The following is a 25,797-nucleotide window of genomic DNA, read 5'->3' on the forward strand; positions in this document are numbered from 1 at the left end:
TACAGACCCTGTCTTATACAATCATATTTTATAGACTCTGTCTTATACAATCATATTTTACAGACTCTGTCTTATACAATCATATTTTACAGACTCTGTCTTATACAATCATATTTTACAGACTCAGTCCTATACAATCATATTTTACAGACTCAGTCCTATACAATCATATTTTACAGACTCTGTCTTATACAATCATATTTTACAGACTCTGTCTTATACAATCATATTTTACAGACTCTGTCTTATACAATCATATTTTACAGACTCTGTCTTATACAATCATATTTTACAGACTCAGTCCTATACAATCATATTTTACAGACTCTGTCTTATACAATCATATTTTACAGACTCTGTCTTATACAATCATATTTTACAGACTCAGTCCTATACAATCATATTTTACAGACTCAGTCCTATACAATCATATTTTACAGACTCTGTCTTATACAATCATATTTTACAGACTCTGTCTTATACAATCATATTTTACAGACTCTGTCTTATACAATCATATTTTACAGACTCTGTCGTATACAATCATATTTTACAGACTCAGTCCTATACAATCATATTTACAGACTCTGTCTTATACAATCATATATTACAGACTCAGTCCTATACAATCATATTTTACAGACTCTGTCTTATACAATCATATTTTACAGACCCTGTCTTATACAATCATATTTTACAGACTCAGTCCTATACAATCATATTTACAGACTCTGTCTTATACAATCATATTTTACAGACTCTGTCTTATACAATCATATTTTACAGACTCTGTCTTATACAATCATATTTTACAGACTCTGTCGTATACAATCATATTTTACAGACTCTGTCTTATACAATCATATTTTACAGACTCTGTCTTATACAATCATATTTTACAGACTCTGTCTTATACAATCATATTTTACAGACTCAGTCCTATACAATCATATTTTACAGACTCTGTCTTATACAATCATATTTTACAGACTCAGTCCTATACAATCATATTTTACAGACTCTGTCTTATACAATCATATTTTACAGACTCTGTCTTATACAATCATATTTTACAGACTCTGTCTTATACAATCATATTTTACAGACCCTGTCTTATACAATCATATTTTACAGACCCTGTCTTATACAATCATATTTTACAGACTCAGTCCTATACAATCATATTTACAGACTCTGTCTTATACAATCATATATTACAGACTCAGTCCTATACAATCATATGTTACAGACTCTGTCTTATACAATCATATTTTACAGACCCTGTCTTATACAATCATATTTTACAGACCCTGTCTTATACAATCATATTTTACAGACTCAGTCCTATACAATCATATTTACAGACTCTGTCTTATACAATCATCATTTACAGACTCTGTCTTATACAATCATATTTACAGACTCTGTCTTATACAATCATATTTTACAGACTCTGTCCTATACAATCATATTTTACAGACTCTGTCTTATACAATCATATTTTACAGACTCTGTCTTATACAATCATATTTTACAGACTCTGTCTTATACAATCATCATTTACAGACTCTGTCTTATACAATCATATATTACAGACTCAGTCCTATACAATCATATTTTACAGACTCTGTCTTATACAATCATCATTTACAGACTCTGTCTTATACAATCATCATTTACAGACTCTGTCTTATACAATCATATTTTACAGACTCTGTCTTATACAATCATATTTTACAGACTCTGTCTTATACAATCATATTTTACAGACCCTGTCTTATACAATCATATTTTACAGACCCTGTCTTATACAATCATATTTTACAGACTCAGTCCTATACAATCATATTTACAGACTCTGTCTTATACAATCATATATTACAGACTCAGTCCTATACAATCATATTTTACAGACTCTGTCTTATACAATCATATTTTACAGACCCTGTCTTATACAATCATATTTTACAGACCCTGTCTTATACAATCATATTTTACAGACTCAGTCCTATACAATCATATTTACAGACTCTGTCTTATACAATCATATTTTACAGACTCTGTCTTATACAATCATATTTACAGACTCTGTCTTATACAATCATATTTTACAGACTCTGTCCTATACAATCATATTTTACAGACTCTGTCTTATACAATCATATTTTACAGACTCTGTCTTATACAATCATATTTTACAGACTCTGTCTTATACAATCATCATTTACAGACTCTGTCTTATACAATCATATATTACAGACTCAGTCCTATACAATCATATTTTACAGACTCTGTCTTATACAATCATCATTTACAGACTCTGTCTTATACAATCATCATTTACAGACTCTGTCTTATACAATCATATTTTACAGACTCAGTCCTATACAATCATATTTTATAGACTCTGTCATATACAATCATATTTTACAGACTCAGTCATATACAATCATATTTTACTGACTCAGTCCTATACAATCATATTTTACAGACTCTGTCCTATACAATCATATTTTACAGACTCTGTCCTATACAATCATATTTTACAGACTCTGTCCTATACAATCATATTTTACAGACTCTGTCCTATACAATCATATTTTACAGACTCTGTCCTATACAATCATATTTTACAGACTCTGTCTTATACAATCATATTTTACAGACTCTTGTCTTATACAATCATATTTTCCACAGATATGAAGGAAATGCTAAACAACTTTTCCAGTGTGATTGATCCACTTATAAAGGAAGTGGAGGCCATGCAGGATGCCTTCGCGGTAAGTTTGGGTCTCGCCTGAATGATTGCTGTGACTTGTTAAAGTAGCGTTATATTGTGTCTGTTACTGTTTTAATTGATTGTAGTTGAAGTTTTCTTATATTTGAGCAGTCATAATTTGAGTAAAATCTTAGACTGAAGTTTATTTTACTCTTAGACTTCAGTTTATTTTGAGAAATCCAGGCCTGGCTAAAGCTCACTAAAATCTATATGCAGTAATGTGGTTGTAATGTAAATGATCTTTTATACAGTTAAACTCTTTTAGGGAAGTGCTAGGGACAAATTTGATTCGCTATAAATGTAATTCGTTACGTCCAATAAGTTCATGATGTGTTTTAAAACTACAGGGAATGAAATTATTTTTACTTAGTAAGTGTGAGTTCATTGTAAGTGTGTTCGCTGTAACCGTGTTTTACTGTAAGTGTGAGTTCATAATAAGCGTGTTCGCTGTAACCGTGTTTTACTGTAAGTGTGAGTTCATTATAAGCGTGTTCGCTGTAACCGTGTTTTACTGTAAGTGTGAGTTCATAATAAGCGTGTTTGCTGTAACCGTGTTTTACTGTAAGTGTGAGTTCCTAATAAGCAAGTTCGCTGTAACCGTGTTTTACTGTAAGTGTGAGTTCATTGTAAGCGTGTTCGCTGTAACCGTGTTTTACTGTAAGTGTGAGTTCATTATAAGCGTGTTTGCTGTAACCGTATTTTACTGTAAGTGTGAGTTCTTTATAAGCGTGTTCGCTGTAACCGTATTTTACTGTAAGTGTGAGTTCATTATAAGTGTGTTCGCTGTAACCGTATTTTACTGTAAGTGTTAGTTCATTATAAGCGTGTTTGCTGTAACTGTGTTTTACTGTAAACGTGAATTCATTATAAGCGTGTTTGCTGTAACTGTGTTTTACTGTTAAGTGTGAGTTCATTATAAGCGTGTTCACTGTAACCGTGTTTTACTGTAAGTGTGAGTTCATTATAAGTGTGTTCGCTGTAACCGTGTTTTACTGTAAGTGTGAGTTCATTATAAGCGTTTTCACTGTAACCGTGTTTTACTGTAAGTGTGAGTTCATTATAAGCATGTTTGCTGTAACCGTGTTTTACTGTAGATGGAATCATTCGTTACACAAGTGAAGTACATGTACTATTAAATTCCAATATAATACTCCATGTTCAGGTTTAGTTACAGTAGAATGTAAAGTTATATTTGGCATGAGATACAAAACTGCACTGAAATTTTACCACTGTTAAACACAGTAAAACATGGTTACAATGAACCTGCTTATAATGAATTCATGCTTATAGAGAAGTGATTTTCATTCCCTGTAGTTTTAAACATTATGAAGTAATTGGGATTATATTTATAACCAATCACAAGTGCTTGTCCCCAGTATTTTATATTTATAACCAATCACAACTGCTTGTCCCCAGTATTTCACCAAGCAGGTTTAACTGTACCTTCAAATAATAAAAGAATTTCAGATTGTTGCAATGTAAGATGCTTATGATGTCTGTTGGTCAGATAGAAATAAAGGAATGTGTGATATTGCAGTGGAATTATCTCTGCTAGCTGACAGACATTGCGTTTGTAATCCATTTGTGTAACTTTTCTAAAAGCTGTTAGTTATCATGGAGTCTCAGTCTTGGTTGACACGTCCCTACTGAAGCCTTGTTAATTTCTAAACACGCTGAAATGGCATTTTGAGGTACAGTGTAGATCAGATGTTGAATGGCATTTGGCGGTAGATCAGATGTTGAATGGCATTTGGCGGTAGATCAGATGTTGAAATGGCATATGGAGATAGATCAGATGTTGAATGGCATTTGAAGATAGAGCAGATGTTGAATGGTATTTGAAGATGAGCAGATGGGCGTATTTCAAGAGTACACATGAAACTTTTTCTGTTTCTCAGTTAGGGACAGGACGATACCCTTTCTAGCCGATCCGTTACGTATCACAATACTTGACACATGATACATATTGTGATACTTTGCATATCAATAATAACTAGTTCTAATTGTAACGGGGACCGTTACAGATGTTCCCCAAACCTCCCCCAATTAAAAAGTGATGTCCTTGTGAATCTATAGGAAAAAATCATTTTATTTTAGCCTTTAATTACATGTAGTACGTTCAATATGGTCATTTCAGTACCAAGAAATGAAAGAAAGCGTTGCACGTGCATACACGCGCACGCGTGTATGATTCCGAATTTTTGTTGATGTCGTTCAACAGGCATTTGTATCATATACCCACAGTATGAATTTCATAACGTTTCCACCAAATATAAGGAAGTTATAGCGATTTTAAAATCGTCCAATCAGAAATCAGCACACGTGCATGCACGTGCTGAGCAGTAATTCTAACCACAGCAATTTGTAAGGAGTACCAAGATACATCTAAACCCCTAATATGAATAGAATTTGATGAAAAACAAAAACGTTATCGTCCTTTAAAAATTGAACATTTAAAAAACGTTGAACGCGCATGCGCGTCTGCGTTGGCATTTTTTGTTACACCAACATATAGATACACATATTGTCTACATATGCTGTGAATATCATCTCATTCGCTTCATAAATAAGATAGTTACAAACGTTTTAGCATTATCCAATCAAAATGAAGCGCACGTGCATGCGCGTGCAAATTGGTAATTTTGACCATGTAAATCAGTTAAGGGTCTCAATATCTACCTATGATATGAATTTCAAGCCATTTCAATGAACAACAAAAAAGTTAGACTGATTCCAAAGTTAGCGTACAAATTTTGTAATGCGCGTGCACGCGCATGCGTGCGCGTGCTGGCAAAATAACTATTATTTTTCATATGTACAAATGATATACTATCATCCTATTTAGGTTTTATATCGCTTCCTTCAATATTCTGATTTTCCATTTTTTGTACCAAAATTGCAATGCACGTGCGCGCGCGTGCATGCACGTGCAAACAAAATAACTATCACTATGCACATCTACAAACGCTATACTATCATCCTGGAAAGTTTCATATCGATCCCTTTTGTAGTTTCTGAGAACACTACCGGACAAAAAAGTACCGCAGAAAAAGAATAATAACTAGAAACTCATTACTAGTAATGAGTAGGTCTTCCGTTAGATCACTTCCGGTAAAGAGCTTTCTGTTCCTACGAAAACCATATAAATATATCAGAAAATGTGCCTTAACAATGAATGAGAAATGTATTATCGAATTTTTTACTCATTTCTCGTAGCTTCCGGTGATGACCGGAAGTACTTTTTTGATGTGTTTTCCTATAAATGACAGCGAGTCTTTAATGTCTATATTCCCTGAAAATTTCACGTCTCTATCTGAAAGAGTTCTCAACAAAAAGAAGTAGACTAAAGAAAAAAAAAAGTAGTAGGTTACTACCGACCGGAAGTCAATTTTGAAAAACAAAATGATCCAAACTTTAGAAGTTGATACTTTTATTATGACATGTGAAAATCATATGAAAGACTTCAAATATATGCGAGATTTATGGTGACAAAGAGATGAAAAGTAAAAATGTATTTTATCAAGAAACCGGAAGTAGTTGTTTTGACTACCAACGGAGTCAATATTCTTTTGACACTTTCAAAGAGACTTAATAAACTAGTATAGGTTTCAATTTACAAGAAAAAGTTTGAAATTTGCGATTCTTTCAATCACTTCCGGTGACGACAGGAAGTGACGGTCGACATGTTCAACCCTCTACTGCACGACTGCAAACGGAGATTTATAATTCCTGAATAATTGATGAACCTATATTTTACCTTTTCCAAGAAAAATGCTGGACAAAATTCCTTTTGAGAAACAGAAAATCGCCCATATTTTCCGACCGGAAGTGAATTTTGTAAAAACAAAAATAGTTATAGGAAGGTCCTTTCATAAGACATTATTCCTGAAAATTTCAAGAAAATCTATCCACCATCTCTGAGAAATCACTCGAAGAAATCGGAAAATCGACATTTTTCAAATACTTCCGGTATAGACCGGAAGTGACGGACGAAAAAATTGAATGTATGTGTACAATGGACTAATGTTAGTTGATCAACTCTACAAGTTTCAAGCGTCTATCTATATTCATTATTGAGAAACTGAAAAAACAAGGTTTGAATATGTCCACCCCATATCTCACGACCGGAAGTGAATTTTACAAAAATATTTCAATTTACACTAGACATTTATAATGTCTATAACATATGTAAAATTCAAATCATTAACTTGTTTTATGACCGAGATTTATGGCACTGAAAAATGAGAGAATGAATAGTTTTTCTTTCATATAACTGGAAGTTGGAGATTCAACTTCCGGTGGGGTCAATAGTTTTTGAGAATTACAACGAGACCTAATAAACCGATATAGGTTTCAATTTGAAAGAAAAAAGTTTGAAATTTATTATTTATTAATCACTTCCGGTGACGACCGGAAGTGACGGCCGACATTCTTACCCCCCTACTGCACCCCTACAAAGTGAGATCTATTAACTCTGAAATTTTGGTGACTCTATCTTTTACCGTTTCTGAGAAAAACAATTGACAACGAAAACAGCTCATAAGCCGTATTTGCCGACCGGAAGTGAATTTTACAAAAATATTTGACGTTACTCTAGACATTTATAGTGACTATAATATATGTAAAACTCAACTCATTAACTAGTTTCATGACCGAGATTTATGGCACTGAAAAATGAGAGAATGAATAGTCTTTCTTTGATATAACCGGAAGTTGGAGATTCAACTTCCGGTGGGGTCAACAATTTTTTGAGAATTAGAACGAGATATAGTAAACCAAAGTAGGTTTCAATATGAAAGAAAAAAGTTTGAAATTCATGATTTATTTGATCACTTCCGGTGACGACCGGAAGTGACGGCGACAAAAAATATTACGTGCATGCACCATAGAGAAAATAGATCTATCATCCCTGAAAGTTTCATTCGATTATCTTTAGTGGTTTTCAAGTTTACCCCCGGACAAAGTTTCTTTCAAAAACCGGAAAATCGGACGTATCTGACGAACGGAAGTGAATTTTGAAAAAATGAAAAAAATGCCTCGAGGTACCATCGTTCCCTATAACCTGTGAAAGTTTCAGGAAAATCCATCCAACGGTCTCGGAGACGAAAGGGAAAAAATAATAATAATAATAATAATAAACAGTAGAATCACTAGAAGGTCTTCCGTTGGAAACGGAAGACCTTAATAATAACTAGACACTCATTACTAGTAATGAGTAGGTCTTCCGTTAGATCACTTCCAGTAAAGAGTTTTCTATTCCTACGAAAACCATTTAAATGTATCAGAAAATGTGCCTTAACAATCAATGAGAAATGTATTATCGAATTTTTTACTCCTTTCTCGTAACTTCTGGTGACGACCGGAAGTACTATTCAGATGCGTTTTCCTATAAATGACAGCGATTCTTTACTGTTGATATTCCCTGAAAATTTCACGTCTCTATCTGAAAGAGTTCTCAACAAAAAGAAGTAGGCTAAAGAAAGAAAAAGTAGTAGGTTACTACCGACCGGAAGTCAATTTTGAAAAACAAAATGATCCAAACTTTAGAAGTTGATACTTTTATTATGACATGTGAAAATCATATGAAAGACTTCAAATATAAGCGAGATTTATGGGGACAAAGAGATGAAAAGTAAAAAGGTATTTTATCAAGAAACCGGAAGTAGTTGTTTTGACTACCGACGGAGTCAATATTCTTTTGACACTTTCAAAGAGACTTAATAAACTAGTATATGTTTCAATTTAAAAGAAAAAGTTTGAAATTTGCGATTCTTTCAATCACTTCCGGTGACGACAGGAAATGACGGTCGACATGTTCAACCCACTACTGCACGCTTGCGAACGGAGATTGATCATCCCTGAATAATTGATGAACCTATATTTTACCTTTTCCTAGAAAAATGCTGGACAAAATTCCTTTTGAGAAACAGAAAATCGCCCATATTATCCGACCGGAAGTGAATTTTGTAAAAACAAAAATAATTATAGCAAGGTCATTTCATAAGACATTATCCCTGAAAATTTTAAGAAAATATGTCCAGCCATCTCTGAGAAATCACTCGAAGAAATCGGAAAATCGACAATTTTTCAAATACTTCCGGTATAGACCGGAAGTGACGGACAAAAAAATTGAATGTATGTGTACAATGGACTAATGTTAGTTGATCAACTCTACAAGTTTCAAGCGTCTATCTATCTTCATTATTGAGAAACTGAAAAAACAAGGTTTGAATATGTCCACCCCATATCTCACGACCGGAAGTGAGATTTACAAAAATATTTAAATATACTCTAGACATTTATAGTGTCTATAACATATGTAAAATTCAAATCAGTAACTTCTTTTATGACCGAGATTTATGGCACTGAAAAATGAGAGAATGAATAGTCTTTCTTTGAAATAACCGGAAGTTGGAGATTCAACTTCCGGTGGGGTCAACATTTTTTGAGAATTAGAACGAGACCTAGTAAACCGATATAGGTTTCAATTTGAAAGAAAAAAGTTTGAAATTTATGATTCTTTAATCACTTCCGGTGACGACCGGAAGTGACGGCCGACATTCTTAACCCCCTATTGCACGCCTACAAAGTGAGATCTATTACCTCTGAAAATTTGGTGACTCTATCTTTTACCGTTTCTGAGAAAAACGCTGGACAATGAAAACAGCTAATAAGCCGTATTTGCCGACCGGAAGTGAATTTCACAAAAATATTTAACGTTACTCTAGACATTTATAGTGACTATAATATATGTGAAACTCAACTCATTAACTAGTTTCATGACCGAGATTTATGGCACTGAAAAATGAGAGAATGAATAGTCTTTCTTTGATATAACCGGAAGTTAGAGATTGAACTTCCGGTGGGGTCAACATTTTTTGAGAATTAGAACGAGATATAGTAAACCGAAATAGGTTTCAATTTGAAAGAAAAAAGTTTGAAATTGATGATTCATTTAATCACTTCCGGTGACGACCGGAAGTGACGGCGACAAAAAATATTACGTGCATGCACCATAGAGAAAATAGATCTATCATCCCTGAAAGTTTCATTCGATTATCTTTAGTGATTTTCAAGTTTACCCCCGTACAAAGTTGCTGTCAAAAACCGGAAAATCGGACGAATCTCACAAACGGAAGTGAATTTTGAAAAAATGAAAAAAATGCCTCGAGGTACACTCGTTCTCTTCAATCTGTGAAAGTTTCAGGAAAATCCATCCAACGGTCTCGGAGACGAAAGGGAAAAAAAAAAAAATAATAAACAGTAGAATCACTAGAAGGTCTTCCGTTGGTAACGGAAGACCTTAATAACTAGATGCAATCTCGTTGCGAGCAACGAGTGGGTCTTCCGTCCAATTTTAGATGTGAGGAGATAAGAATTTGACTGAGATATTCGTTCATAAATAATGATACAAATATATTGTCTAGACGTACAATTTAGCTTCGGTAATGTTTTACAAATATTGATCATTTAAGTACTATGAATTAAAGAATCTCTGCCGCGCTAGGCCACTAATGAAAGGGGTCAGCCTTTTTTTCGACAAAAAAGTTAATAATGTTATTTACTGCGATACAAAGTCGACGGAGGCCTTTTTTTTTTTTTAATCATTCTAGATATACCTCGCAAAACTGAACAAATTTTTTTCTACATGTCCTATTAAAATTTTCTTGAGAAAAAAGTTATTGATTGCGACATTTATGAGACTGTTAAGGCGAGTCATAAGGCCCGTGGGCCTTTTTCTTGATATCGTTTGAAAGATCTTGCAAAACTGAACAACTTTTGTTCTACATGTCTTATCAAAAGTTTTTCGAGAAAAAAGTTATTGATTGTGACACTAATCAAACTGTTCAGGCGAGCCATGAGGCCCGTTCGCCTTTTTCATGATGTTGTTCGAAAGATCTTGCAAAACTGAAAAACTTTTGTTCTAGATGTCTTATTAAAAGTTTCTTGACAAAAATGTTATAGCTTGCAACAATAACCCAACTGTTCAGGTGAGCCATGAGACCTGCAGGCCTATTTCTTAACATCGTTAGTTAACGCTTGCGAAACTGAACAACTTTTGTTCTACATGTCTTGTCAAAAGTTTCTCGAGAAAAAAGTTATTAATGTTATTAATTGTGATACAAATTCGACTGTTCAGGCGAGCCATGACGCCCTGAGGCCTAGTTTTTGATATCATTAGATAGATCTTGCAAAACTGAACAACTTTTATTCTACATGTCTTATCAAAAGTTTCGTGAGAAAAAAGTTAATCATTGTAACAGAAATGCAATGGTTCAGGCGAGCCATGAGGCCTATAGGCCCATTTCTTGATATGACACGAAAGATCTCAATAAACTGTACAACTTTTGTTATATATGTCCAAGCAAAATATTTACGAGTAAAAAGTTATGATTTAAAACGTGGGGGAAAAAAGGACACTTTTTTAAACTCCATTTTCGACCCCTACCGAGCTTCCATACTAGGCACTTCCGGAAATTTTTAAAACCGATGTGCACAACTACAACATGTCGTCTAACATCACTGAAAATTTCAGCACTCTAGCTTTTATCGTTTTTGAGATTTTGGCTGGACAAAATGGTCATCTGAAAATCGATAAAAGGGGGATAACTTCCAACCGGAAGTGAATTTTCAAAAATTCAAAAAAAGATATAAACTTCAAATAGCAATGCATCAACCCTGAAAAATTGAAGTAAATCGGTCAAACCATCTCTGAGAAATCCTCTGCACAAAATCGGTAAGGAAAAAAAAAAAGAATAAAAATAATAATAATAATAACTAGACACGATCTCGTTGCGAGCAACGAGTAGGTCTTCCGTCCGATTTGTTGATGCACTCGGAGTTAAAAAAAAAAAAAAAAAAAAAGACAAATGAGTCCCAATTTAGTTTCCGACTTTAAGACACTTTAGATATAATCAATTTTTCATATCATAAGCTTCTGAAGCAAAGTTGCGGTGAAATTCGTTTGAAATTCGACTCTCCAGGCGAGCCATAAGGCCCGCGGGCCTATTTCTTGATGTCATTTGTTAGCCCTCTATAGACTCAATATGTCTTTACAAAATATTTACCTGTAAAAAGTTATTGAGATCGACCGATATCGACAAAAAATCGACTCTACAGGCGAGCCATTAGGACCATAGGCCTATTTCTTGATATCAATCGATAGATCTCGATAAACTGAACAACTTTTGTTCAATATGTCCTTACAAAATATTTACCAGTTACAAGTTTTTGAAATCGACTGATATCGACAAAAATCGACTCTACAGGCAAGCCATGAGGCCCACAGACCCATTTTTTGATATTGATCGATAGGTTATGACACATTGAACAACTTTTGTTCAATAATGCTTTTCAAAAAATATGTCGTTTTAAAGATATGAGGCGTCAAATATTTACGATTTTGGCCCTTAAAATCTCTAATTACGTAACATATGACCTACTTTTTGATTTGATAAGATCAAGCTCGTTGAGATGAACATTTCCGCTTCTACAACTTATTATGAAATATTAATAGTTTCTGAGATATTTTCAAAAACATTTGGACCCTCCTGAACCACTAATTTAAAGGGCCAGCCCGTTTTGCTTGATATCGTAAGAAAAGCCTTGTCATTTTAAACATTTTTTGCTCAGCAAGTATTTAGAAATTCTTTACCGTTCTCGAGTTATCTCTACAAGAAATATTTAGGGGCCAAACTGTAGCTCCCTAACGGGGCCACATAGGGAAAAAACGAAATGTACATATGGTTTAGATTATCATTCTGAACAACTTTTGTTCAATAATGCTTTTCAAAATATTTGTCGTTTTCAAGATATGAGGCGTCAATTATTTATGATTTTGGCCCTTAAAATCCCTTATTACGTAACATATGACCTACTTTTTGATTTGATAAGAACAAGCTCGTTTAGATGAACATTTCCGCTTCAATGACTTATTACAAAATATTAATAGTTTCTGAGATATTCTCATAAACCTTTGGACCCTTCTGGGCCCCTAATTTAAAGGGTCAGCCCCTTTTGCTTGATATCGTAAGAAAGGTCATGACATTTCAAACATTTTTTGTTCAACAAGTATTTAGAAATTCTTTACCGTTCTCGAGTTATTTCTAGAAGTAATTTTTAGGGGCCAAACTGTAGCTCCCTAACGGGGCCACATAGGGTAAAAACGAAATATGCATATTGTTCAGATCATCATTCTGAACAACTTTTGTTCTTTATTGCTTTTCAAAATATTTGTCGTTTTCGAGATACAAGGGGTAAAAAATTTATGGTTTTGGCCCTTAAAATCCCTTATTACGTAACATATGACCTAAATTTTTATATGAATAGATTTGGATTGTTGAGATGAACAATTTTTGTTCTTTGACTTATACCAAAATATTAACGATTTTTGAGATATTTGATCTAGACTTTGAGCCCTTCTAGATCCCTAATTTAAGGGGCTAGCCCCTAAATCTTGATATTTTTGAAAAGATCTCGTAAATGTGCACAACTTTTGTTCTACATGTCTTAACAAAATATTTGCAACAAAAAAGATATTGGAGATGAAAGGTCAAAAATCGCCGAAATCGGCGAAAAATTTTGGCATCCATTTTTTCAGGTCCAGGCGAGCGTTTAGGCAAATCGCCTCCGGTAAAATCGAATCCCCCACAAATCTTCTAAAATATTTACTCTATCTTGTGTAGAAATTTCAAGACTCTAGCTTCAAAACTAACGGAGGAGATGCGTGGACAACAAGGCCCTTCAAAAAGTCACTAAAAGAGAGATAACTCCTGACTGGAAGTGACGTCAAGCACGAAATTTTGCAAGCAAATTCTCGTCACCAAAAGACATCTTTCCTGAAAATTTCGTGAAAATCGATCGAGAAATGGCTGAGAAAAACGCGTGTACTACCAAGGAAAATAATAATAATAATAATGAAGAAGAAGAACGCGAACAATAATAGTAAGGTCTTCCGCAGGAGACGGAAGACCTTAATAATAATGAAGAAGAAGAACGCGAACAATAATAGTAAGGTCTTCCGCAGGAGACGGAAGACCTTAATAAGAAAAGTGAAAAATCAACAATAGAATAATAGAAGGATCTTCCGCTGAAGACGGAAGACCCTAATAATAAGAAACAGAGTAAAAACAATATGTTCCCAAACTTTGTTTGGGGAACATAACTAGAAAAAAGGATTTCATATTCAGTTCTAAACAAAACAGAAAAGATATCACTCGTTTCTGCTAAGTTACCTGACTAGTGTAAAATGAATATCACAATGCTCCAAAAACTTCAAATTCGATGTTTCCCTTTTGTAAACTGGCAAGCCAAACCTCTCCGATACCCCTGACTTGCTTGCTTTCAGTTTTGTTAATGTTATATAGTCCACCATGGTTTTTTCCCCCTACATTCATTTTCTGCGTCATTTAATAGACATGTGTATTGATACGTATATCGCTAAGATGAGTATCGTGATGCATCGATGCACCAATGGATCGTCCCACCGCTAAACTCAGCACATATGTAGACTTTTTCTGTATCTCAGTACACACACCGAGACTTTTCCTGTATCTCAGAACACAGAGACTTTTTCTGTATCTTATTGCACACAGAGACTGTTCCTGTATCTCAGTACACACAGACTTTTTCTGTATCTCAGAACACAGAGACTTTTCCTGTATCTCATTACACACAGAGACTTTTTCTGTATCTCAGTACACACACAGACTTTTCCTGTATCTCAGTACACACAGACTTTTCATATATCTCAGTACACACACAGACTTTTTCTGTATCTCATTACACACAGTAACTTTTTTGTGTCTCAGTATACACAGAGAGACTTTTTTGTATCTCAGTACACACACAGAGACTTTTTCTGCATCTCAGTACACACAGAGAGACTTTTTTGTATCTCAGTACACACAGAGACTTTTTCTGTATCTCAGTACACACACAGAGACTTTTTTGTGTCTCAGTACACACAGAGACTTTTTCTGTATCTCAGTACACACAGAGACTTTTTCTGTATCTCAGTACACACAGAGAGACTTTTTCTGTATCTCAGTACACACAGAGAGACTTTTTCTGTATCTCAGTACACACAGACTTTTTTTGTATCTCAGTCAACACAGACTTTTTCTGTATCTCAGTACACACACAGACTTTTTCTGGATCTCAGTACACACAGAGACTTTTTCTGTATCTCAGTACACACACAGACTTTCTGTATCTCAGTACACACACAGAAATTTTTTTGTGTCTCAGTATACACAGAGAGACTTTTTTGTATCTCAGTACACACACAGAGACTTTTTCTGCATCTCAGTACACACACAGACTTTTTTGTATCTCAGTATACACAGTGAATTTTTTCTGTATCTCAGTACACAGATTTTTTCTGTATCTCAGTACACACACAGAGACTTTTTTGTGTCTCAGTACACACACACAGACTTTTTCTGTATCTCAGTACACACAGAGACTTTTTCTCTATCTCAGTACACACAGAGACTTTTTCTCTATCTCAGTACACACAGAGACTTTTTCTGTATCTCAGTACACACACAGAGACTTTTTTTGTATCTCAGTACACACAGACTTTTTCTGTATCTCAGTACACACACAGACTTTTTCTGTATTTCAGTACACACAGAGACTTTCTGTATCTCAGTACACACAGAGACTTTCTGTATCTCAGTACACACGAAGACCTTTTCTGTATCTCATTACACACACAGAGACTTTTTCTGTGTCTCAGTACACACAGAGACTTTTTCTGTATCTCAGTACACACAGAGACTTTTTCTGTATCTCAGTACACACAGAGAGACTTTTTCTGTATCTCAGTACACACAGAGAGACTTTTTCTGTATCTCAGTACACACAGACTTTTTTTGTATCTCAGTCAACACAGACTTTTTCTGTATCTCAGTACACACACAGACTTTTTCTGTATCTCAGTACACACACAGACTTTTTCTGGATCTCAGTACACACAGAGACTTTTTCTGTATCTCAGTATACACACAGAGACTTTTTGTGTATCTCAGTACACACACAGAGACTTTTTCTGTATCTCAGTACACTGGAAACTTCCCCATCAATTAAATCCCTGTACTACTCAGTAACCATGTAGATTGTTAATGATACCCTTATTCCAGTGTGTAGTGGACACTGATAGATACTTGTAGAACTGTGATTTTGTATTTGAATTAAAGAATAAGTATTAGGTTTTATAAATAATTTGATCAGAAAATTATAACTTTGATACATGTACTTTTTTACAGACCAATGGAACCATGGCAGACATTAAAAGGCAGGTGGCCGATGCTGTGACTACTGCGTCAGGTTTTGATAAATACAGGTAAACAATTCTGATATCTCACTCTCTGTACTAGTCCTCAGTCTACAGGTAAACAATTCTGATATCTCACTCTCTGTACTAGTCCTCAGTCTACAGGTAAACAATTCTGATATCTCACTCTCTGTACTAGTCCTCAGTCTACAGGTAAATAATTCTGATATCTCACTCTCTGTACAAGTCCTCAGTCTACAGGTAAACAATTCTGATATCTCACTCTCTGTACAAGTCCTGAGTCTAAGTACAGGTAAATAATCCTGATATCTCACTCTCTGTACAAGTCCTCAATCTAAGTACAGGTAAACAATCCTGATATCTCACTCTCTGTACAAATGGTATGAGTATTTTATACACATGGTACAGGTTTTCAGGTTATGACAAGTAAAATTCAGTGAATTTATGATAATAAATGAGATATTAGCGGGCAAAAGGATGAGAAACGAGTTTTTAAAACTTCTGGATTCTTCTTCAATGATTAGAAGCCCACACCAGGCTCCCTATTAATAGCCCACACCAGACTCGCCATTAATAGCCCACACCAGGCTCACCATTAATAGCTCACACCAGGCTCATCATTAATAGCCCACACCAGGCTCACCATTAATAGCCCACACCAGGCTCACCATTAATAGCCCACACCAGGCTCACCATTAATAACCTATACCAGGCTCGCCATTAATAGCCCACACCAGACTCCCTATTAATAACCCACACCAGACTCCCTATTAATAGCCCACACCAGACTCACCATTAATAGCCCACACCAGGCTCACCATTAATAGCCCACACCAGGCTCACCATTAATAGCTCACACCAGGCTCACCATTAATAGCCCACACCAGGCTCACCATTAATAGCCCTATAATGGAGGTACTGTATTGATCTGTGTTTTTGTGTTTGTAGGTGGTACGGTGGGATAGGTTTAACCTCCATTGTACTCCTGGTGGTCCTGCTGCAGCTGCTGGGACTTGTTTTTGGAACAATTAGCCAGAATTCAGACACTCCCCCCACGGACCGGGGATGTATGGGTAGTACTGCAGGGAATATGCTGATGGCGTAAGTTTCCAATGCTTCTGTAAATGTGTAGATATCCATGCAGTCACAGTAATCCAGCATTCTTAACCTTGTTGTGCAGCTGTTTAAGATGTTGAACGTTCTCTCCTCTGACTGCTGTTGTACACTGTACTGATCTGTATCTTAACCTTGTTGTACAGCTGTGAAACAGTCTCTCTCCTCTGAATACAGTTGTACACTGTACTGATCTGTATCTTAACCTTGTTGTACAGCTGTGGAACAGTCTCTCTCCTCTGACTGCTGTTGTACACTGTACTGATCTGTATCTTAACCTTGTTGTACAGCTGTGGAACAGTCTCTCTCCTCTGACTGCTGTTGTACACTGTACTGATCTGTATCTTAACCTTGTTGTACAGCTGTGGAACAGTCTCTCTCCTCTGACTGCTGTTGTACACTGTACTGATCTGTATGTAGACCATGTACATAAAGTTCTGCATTGATGCAAGGAAAATTGTGTTCTTTGATTATAACTTCTATTTGCATTGCAAGAACGAGAGACTTTTGGGGCTATAGGTCAAGTTGTGCTGGAATACAAAAGTGCCACACAAATTTTTGTGTGTGTACTGAGAATCTATTTTCTTGCAGGTCAAATGTCCAAAATATGTTTTTCATGATTTTAATTTCAGTCACTAGAAATACTGATTCTTTCATCTTTTTATGCCATTGTAGGTCTGTGGGCTTTGTATTCATCTTTGCCTGGCTGTTGATGTTGCTTACAACACTGACATTTATCATCGGTAGCCCGCTGGAGCGATTCGTTTGTCAGCCATTGACAGATTCCTCACTGAATGATCTGGAGACGGTATGTAAAAATGAAACTCTGCAAATGATGTTTCTTAGAATTTGCTTTAAGCATTGTCCTGAAGAAAAAAGTTAGAAAAGACTGCACGACATTAAAAATCCCCACACTATTCTGAATTTTCTGTATAGAAATCATTAAGTTTAGGCTTCTTGTAAGTATACTTTATGTTTGTTTTAATTGTGAAAACTCTCACGGAAGTTGCTTGTTTATTCAGGAATTTAACATACAAGATGGTTATGAAGGCATCAAAATGTTCAATGCTATATATACTTGCTATAAATCCGATTGGGGGGGGGGGGTTAAAAACTTTATGTCTGACTTACTACCAGGAGAATTTTCATCATTTTATTAGCTCACCTGAGCCTTTGGCTCAAGTGAGCTTTTCTGATCAAAATTTTTCATTGTCTGTCGGTGGCGGCGTAAACTCTTCAAATTTTCATCTTTTTCTCCAGAACCACTGGGCCAATTTCAACCAAACTTGGCACAAAGCATCCTTGGGTGAAAGGCTTTCAAGTTTGATCAAATGAAGGGCCATGCCCTCTTCAAAGGGGAGATGATCACAAAAATAGATTGGAGTAATTTAAAAATCTTCATCTCAAGAACCATTGGGCCAAAGAAGTTTACATTCGCATGAAAGCTTCCTGACATAGTGGAGATTCAAGTTTGTAAAAATCATGGCCCCCGGGGGTAGGTTTGGGCTACAATAGGGATCAAAGTTTTACATGCGAATATATAGGGAAAATCTATAAATATAGGCTACTGTGACTCAGGTGAGTGATGTGGCCCATGGGCCTCGTTAATTATGGTTGGAGTTTAAAGGAACTTGATTAATAAATGCATGTTAAGTGAGTAGTACTCTAACAATACAGGCAGACAAGTAAACGTAATTTGTTTAGGTAAAATATGGAGGGGTTTTTTTTGGGGGGGGGGGGGGGGGCTATTCATTAAATAAGTAACATTATTGAAAAAATTGATAAATTTTAATTCTCCAGAGACTGTAATAAAATCTTGATTTGCAATCAATGCTCAGTTCCAGGAAATATTAATCCAACTTATGTGTAGGTCAATGGCAGATTCCTTCAAAATACTGTGAAGAAATACAACCTTGAAAACGAGCAATGTGATAAATTTCTGTTTTATTAGTAAACTACCTCGTAGACAAGCAGTGTGGTAAATCGTGGTTTTATTAGCGATCTGCCTTGTAGGCAAGTCTATATGGTATGTTAAGTTCTTGTACTGTAAACATTTAAGGTAGAGATTGATAGGTTGATGCTAAAAAAATTAACCATTGAATTTTTTTAATTTCGATATATGTTCATGATGAAGCTTTGATATAAAACATATTAAAAAATCAATGTTGGTAATCGACCTTGTTTTTGAGAAATATGGCAATTTTAATAGTACCTTCTTTAGTCTTTGCAAAGCGTAAAAAGTGAAGAAAAATAAGTAGAGAGCAATATACAAATAGAGCTATAACATTTTTATTGTAAAAAGGATCATAACTTGTCATATATGGTTCCAAACAACCTTTCACATAATTGTATATTACACATCAATTTCAAGTTCAGCAATCATTGTTAACATGCAACAACATTACTTCAACAAAGCTACATTGGCCTATCACCTTAAAATAGTGCACAATATTTGCACACAGGGTCATACTTTTGCTTTAGCTGCAAAAAAATTACCCATCAAATTTCTTATTTTATTTCATTAAGTGGTTAGTCTATTAGTAAGTTAAATATAAGAAAAAAATTATACACCATAATGGGGTTCAATATGGAACTAGCAAAAAATTCCTAACCCCACCCCCTTTTTACAAACTACACATTTTCGTAAGAAAAAGGATTATTAAAAGATGTTGTAAACAATCCATCAAAAAAAGCTTGCTGAAATTCGAAGATTCTTTGTAATACCTTTTTTAAATTAATAAATATAATACAGAAAGTATGTATTTCAAATTTTAGCTTATACTCTGTTGTACATGTAGTTCTCGTTGTTGACCTTTGTGCACTTACACTCAGAATATAAATTTATCATACGTCATCACATTTGATGATTAATATTAGAGTTTTCCCACATAAAAATCCCCACAAAAAATAGAAATACAATTTATATTTGTTAAAACAAATGTCTCCATTACATCCCAACCCCTTTAATATACTGCATGGTATGGAAGAGAAAGAATGAGCAGGAACATAGACATCATGAATTGCACTCGGCGCATTGAGAAGAAGGATTTAGCCAGCAGAGATAAACTACTGACTTTTTAATAACTTAAAATGTTTGAGCATTCGATCCCAAATTACCTCTGAGAATTGAACATGACAGTAAGAAAGTTTCTATAAGCTATTTCAGGGGCGGATTGGGAACTGTAACGGGGGGGGGGGGGGGGGGGGACTGTATGAGGCAGGGGTCTAAAAGTAATTCAATAAATCAAAACGTTTTTTCAGACATTTATTTCTCCGAGAGTGGAGGAAATTATTGCTTCTTTTATCGTATACATTTTTCTTAACAACATACCACGATTTACCTATTATACCTATTTGAAGAAATTGATATGATTATACAGCATAGTGCACCAAATATGTTTAAATAACAACTTTATATTCAATATCAATAGAAAGATTTCAACCCAAGCGACCCATGGATTGATTGATTGTATCTTGTTTAACGTCTCTCTCTCGAGCATTTTTCACTCATATGGAGATGTTACCAAGACCGGTGAAGGGCTTCAAATTTAGGCCTTTGCTCAGCGCTTACGGCCATTGAGCAGTGAGGGTTCTTTAGCGTGCCACGCCTACTGTGACACTGGGGATCCGTTTTTAAGGTCATATCTGAGGACCCGTGACATTCACACCTGATACCGAGTGTTTGGCAATGGAACTTCCATTACCTGTTTTAACGGCTTAGGTCTGTCGCGGCCGGGATTCGAACCCCGGCCTTCTGCATGCGGGGCGAATGCTCTAACCTCTAGACCACCACCGTGGCTCGACCCATGGATCTCGAGGCCCATATCAGCTATCTTGCTCTCACAAATATATATGTATCTTCATAAGTTTATGAGTCCTACTTGTAGTCTCACACTGAAACAAAAACTCGCTATTGGATAACTCAGAATGCATGCATACTGCATTATCTATTTCTAATTTCTCCCAGTTCACGGTATATATGCACTGAATGTGTTGGGGGGGGGGGGGGGGGGGGGTAGAAAATGAGAAATTCAAACACATTGATTAAAAGTTATAAAATTGGTATTTTATTTTCATTTAGAAATGTTTACTGATTTTGATATATCAAAAACTTAGAATAATCAACAATGACACTTCATCTACATTTATGCAATATTATTGTCTTTAAGAAAGACATATAATAGTATACATGAGTACATGTACTTGTTTTCAATTAAATTCACACTTTAGTATGTTGCACAATATATCTGGGCTCACAAATACATTATTGATTCTATCCAAGTCCCACATTGTGCAGAAGTTCTTGAATTTTCTCTGTAACTTGTAAAGTTGTGGGGTCCAGGGGATATGACATCATCAATGTAAATGAAGTACCTGTTAAAATATATTCTGTATATTCAAATATTGAGGAAAAAAAAGATGAATATGATTATTTAATATACTAAGAATTGTCTTTACAAATGTCTGGTGTTAAAATAAAAAAATTTATCTTAGAAAATACTGTACCTTTCTTGCTGATTTTCAAGGCAAATTGCTGTTGAAGTTGTTGACTCGAAGCCCATTTCAACTTGCACTGGTCCTTAGGATGACACTTAGGGAAAAAATCATCAAATTAATATTTGCACAGTCAGTATTAATCATTAATTATACTGTGTCAGACAATGTCAATTTTAAAATTGTGGGTCTCAATGCATCTTCAGTGAACTTTAAAATACTGATATATTGAAAATTACATTTATTATGTTAATTTTTAAAATCTTGTCTGAAATCAGTATTACATATGTAACACTATGTTAAATGTGTGCAGTGCAGCAATGTGAACTCTTGCAGTAGTAGTACATCTGAATGATTGTTATTTACTTTATATTGTTATAGCTAACTTCTATTTAAACTGTACATACCCCATACACCCCCCCCCCCCCCCCCTTAATGAGGTGAATAAACATCATGATTATCATATTGCAATATGAGATGACAGATATGTTTTCATACGATAAACTGCCAGTTCATTCTAATAATATCAAAACAAGTCAACTCTAGATTTATCAGACATGTCTCCTTTACCAAGTGTGGGTCAAGAGAAGGACATACATATCTTATGTTCATACAATACATACATTTGCCTATGAGAGGGCTTGTGATTTTACAAAATATTAATATTTTAAATTGTAGACTTGCATGCTTGTGTGAAACATGAAACCCCAGATTTGAAATATCTCTTAGGTCAATGAAATTTCAAGATATTATAAGTACTATCATGTATACCAAATAGAAATTTAGTGCAACCCCCCCCCAAAAAAAAAAACTTGGGAGAGACCTATTTTTTTAAATGTGGCATATACATGACATTCATTTACGATTACATGAGCATATAGGAATTATATTTTGGGCACATATGGAATACATAAATGCAAAGAAAATGAAACATCTCCAAGTTGTGTGTTTATAGATGTTATTATAAAATCGCGTTGTGAAATAGCAGAGGAAAAGTGGGTTGAATACAAATTTAATTTGCCATATTTTTTCACTTAACAAACGAAATTATAACTTCGTTGTCCACGTTGAATGCATCCATTGAATCCCTCTTCTCAGAAGAAAGTTTGTTTAAACTCTCAATGACTACATAAACAGTATTGAAACTCGCAGCACTCGGAGTCGGACATCACGATCACGCTACATCAACAACTTTGTAAAATTGTTTACGTAGCGCAGCTATGCATGGTCGTGAGGTAAAAAGTGCCATTCTGCACGGACGAAACATTTGGTCCACTATTATTACATTGACGTATTCCTAATCTAAACTATGGTCTATCTTTCGTCGAGACGACCCCCTCAATCATCGAGTCAGTCACAGCAACAACTTGTACTTTCGGAACCCCTTTATATTTTTCAACTACTCTATGACGGTGTACGGAATTCCGGAAAATAAATTCACGTGAATATACACGATTTTTACTGATCACGTGGTTGCTATCCGTCTCTACCTTAATTTGTAGGCAAGTGTATATGGTAGTAAATTCTTGTTCTGTAAACATTCTGATAATTTTGATTGACAGCTTGTGGATGACAAGATATACAAGTTTCAGTATGGGAAATCTGAGGGTTACTTCCTGGGTGAAGTCCTGTTTAACAACGCATCCATCAACATAACCCTTAAGGGCCTTCTACAGTGAGTATTGTGAAGAAAAAATAGCATTAAAATGGAACAAGTTGGGAATTTTCCCTTCTACAGTGAGTATTGTGAAGAAAAAATAGCATTAAAATGGAACAAGTTGGGAATTTTCTTTCATATCGTCAAATGGTATTTATTTTAGAATTAGCACTGAATATGCCATATTTAAAAGAAGAAATATTGTATGTGATTTTTTTTACAGCTTTTCCTAGTAGAATTTGAGCATTTTTTGGAAGATAACACTGATTTACAGATAGCTATTACAAAAAAATCTTTTATTCTTGGTTTTATTGAAAATAATAGCATGATACAAAACACTATTGTCTTGTGGCTTAAATACTATGTGTACACAGCAAGATGCACTGAGAAGTCCTTGAGTGTGTGTGCTGCAACATCACAAATGAATTTTTTTTTATGAAACTCAAAAATTTAATTGGTATAAAAATGGTAAAAAGGAAAAGTTTGATGCCCAATGGAATCGATGGAACCTTCTGTTTTCTCAACTTCTCTCTCTTCCTCTGTCTCCTTCTTTCTCAAATCCCACATACCTTCAGCTTATATGCTTTGTTTCCTTTTTTTGTTCTTTTTTTTCTCTGGATATAATATTAATGTAATATATCTCATGTACCGGTATGTGCACAAAAATAAATAAATAAATAGGTATTCACCATTTACACTTTCACAATTGAGTGCCATGTTATAGACCTTTACACTCTGTTTACGAGGAAGTAAAGTTAACTTGCACAACATTTCATACAAAGCAAATTACGAGCCTCAAAATACAATATGCTTCAACAGTTAATTTCTAGGCATTATTTTGCCTCAAAACTTGGAGAATTTGAAAATTTATATTTGGCATTGGGAATAGTACCGTTTATCGGAACCAGTTATATAGGGGGAGTGGGGGGGGGGGGGGGGGGGGGGCTGTTATCATCTAACCTCAGTCTTTGATGTGATATCTGCAAACTACAAGTGTTTCACTGACACATTTCTTGTACAGATTGCCTTCAAACAATTGAATGTTTGTCTCTGATGTGTTTTATTACACATACATGATTGTTAATCACTGTGTAATAGCAGTACAGTCTATATCACGTGAGTTTATGTGTATGATTGTTAATCACTGTCTAGTAGTAGTGTGGTCTCTATCACGTGAGTTTATGTGTATGATTGTTAATCACTGTCTAGTAGCAGTGCGATCTGTATCACGTGAGTTTATGTGTATGCACCGTTAATCTAGCAGTAATAAGAAATTTTTTCCACAGAGACTGTCAGGCAGGGGGAGCTGCATTTAAGGCTTTAAAGCTCGGTAACTTGTTTGATATCACCACTCTTACTAACTTCACAAAGGTGAGTCGTCAAAACTGCACAGTCTTTATTATTCATACTTGTTTCAGAATTTTGAGGAGATTTCGTGGGAATGACATTGCGTCTCTGAAAATTTTCAGACCCAACAAATTGTTATCTTGTAGTAGTTTCAAATCTTTCCTAATTTTTCCAATGTGACTTTATCATTTCTGAAATAGAGAAACAATATCTTTCATGATCCACAAAATTTGGCTTCCAACAAAGTTAATGACTCCACAGTAATTCACACTGTGTAGCACCCACACACTGTAGAACACTGTTACAATGAACCTCCAGGACACCCACACACTGTAAAACACGGTTATAACGAACCTCCAGGACACCCGCACACTGTAAAACACGGTTATAATGAGCCTCCAGGACACCCACACACTGTAAAACATGGTTATAATGAGCCTCCAGGACACCCACACACTGTAAAACACGGTTATAATGAACCTCCAGGACACCCACACACGGTAAAACACAGTTATAATGAGCCTCCAGGACACCCACACACTGTAAAACACGGTTATAATGAACCTCCAGGACACCCACACACTGTAAAACACGGTTATAATGAACCTCCAGGACACCCACACACTGTAAAACACGGTTATAATGAACCTCCAGGACACCCACACACTGTAAAACACGGTTATAATGAACCTCCAGGACACCCACACACTGTAAAACAGTTATAATGAACCTCCAGGACACCCACACACTGTAAAACACGGTTATAATGAACCTCCAGGACACCCACACACTGTAAAACACGGTTATAATGAACCTCCAGGACACCCACACACTGTAAAACACTGTTACAATGAACCTCCAGGACACCCACACACTGTAAAACACGGTTATAACGAACCTCCAGGACACCCACACACTGTAAAACACGGTTATAATGAGCCTCCACGACACACACACACTGTAAAACACGGTTATAATGAACCTCCAGGACACCCACACACTGTAAAACACTGTTACAATGAACCTCCAGGACACCCACACACTGTAAAACACGGTTATAACGAACCTCCAGGTCACCCACACACGGTAAAACACGGTTATAATGAA

The 25,797-nt window shown here is 35.3% G+C and overlaps 1 protein-coding gene and 1 long non-coding RNA gene across 5 annotated transcripts in view; one reads left to right on the forward strand and one right to left on the reverse strand.

Moving 5' to 3' along the window:
* LOC125659344 (prominin-1-like) overlaps positions 1-25,797 on the forward strand; it is a 92,397-nt gene that overhangs the window by 48,614 nt on the left and 17,986 nt on the right. For all 4 annotated transcript variants that reach the window (XM_048890996.2, XM_048890998.2, XM_048890997.2 and 1 more), the window contains exons 11-16: positions 2,698-2,780; positions 16,051-16,127; positions 17,028-17,180; positions 17,868-18,000; positions 23,249-23,361; positions 24,630-24,714. In XM_048890996.2, the coding sequence (XP_048746953.2) occupies positions 2,698-2,780; positions 16,051-16,127; positions 17,028-17,180; positions 17,868-18,000; positions 23,249-23,361; positions 24,630-24,714 (644 nt within the window). The remainder of the gene's footprint in view (positions 1-2,697; positions 2,781-16,050; positions 16,128-17,027; positions 17,181-17,867; positions 18,001-23,248; positions 23,362-24,629; positions 24,715-25,797) is intronic.
* Positions 21,237-23,241, reverse strand: LOC125664337 (uncharacterized). Its single transcript, XR_008798898.1, has 2 exons — positions 21,699-23,241; positions 21,237-21,566 (listed from the first exon to the last, which is right to left on the reverse strand). It is a non-coding gene; the product is annotated as an uncharacterized LOC125664337 (long non-coding RNA).

The sequence above is a fragment of the Ostrea edulis genome, chromosome 9, assembly GCF_947568905.1.
Source record: "Ostrea edulis chromosome 9, xbOstEdul1.1, whole genome shotgun sequence".
Taxonomy (NCBI): domain Eukaryota; kingdom Metazoa; phylum Mollusca; class Bivalvia; order Ostreida; family Ostreidae; genus Ostrea; species Ostrea edulis.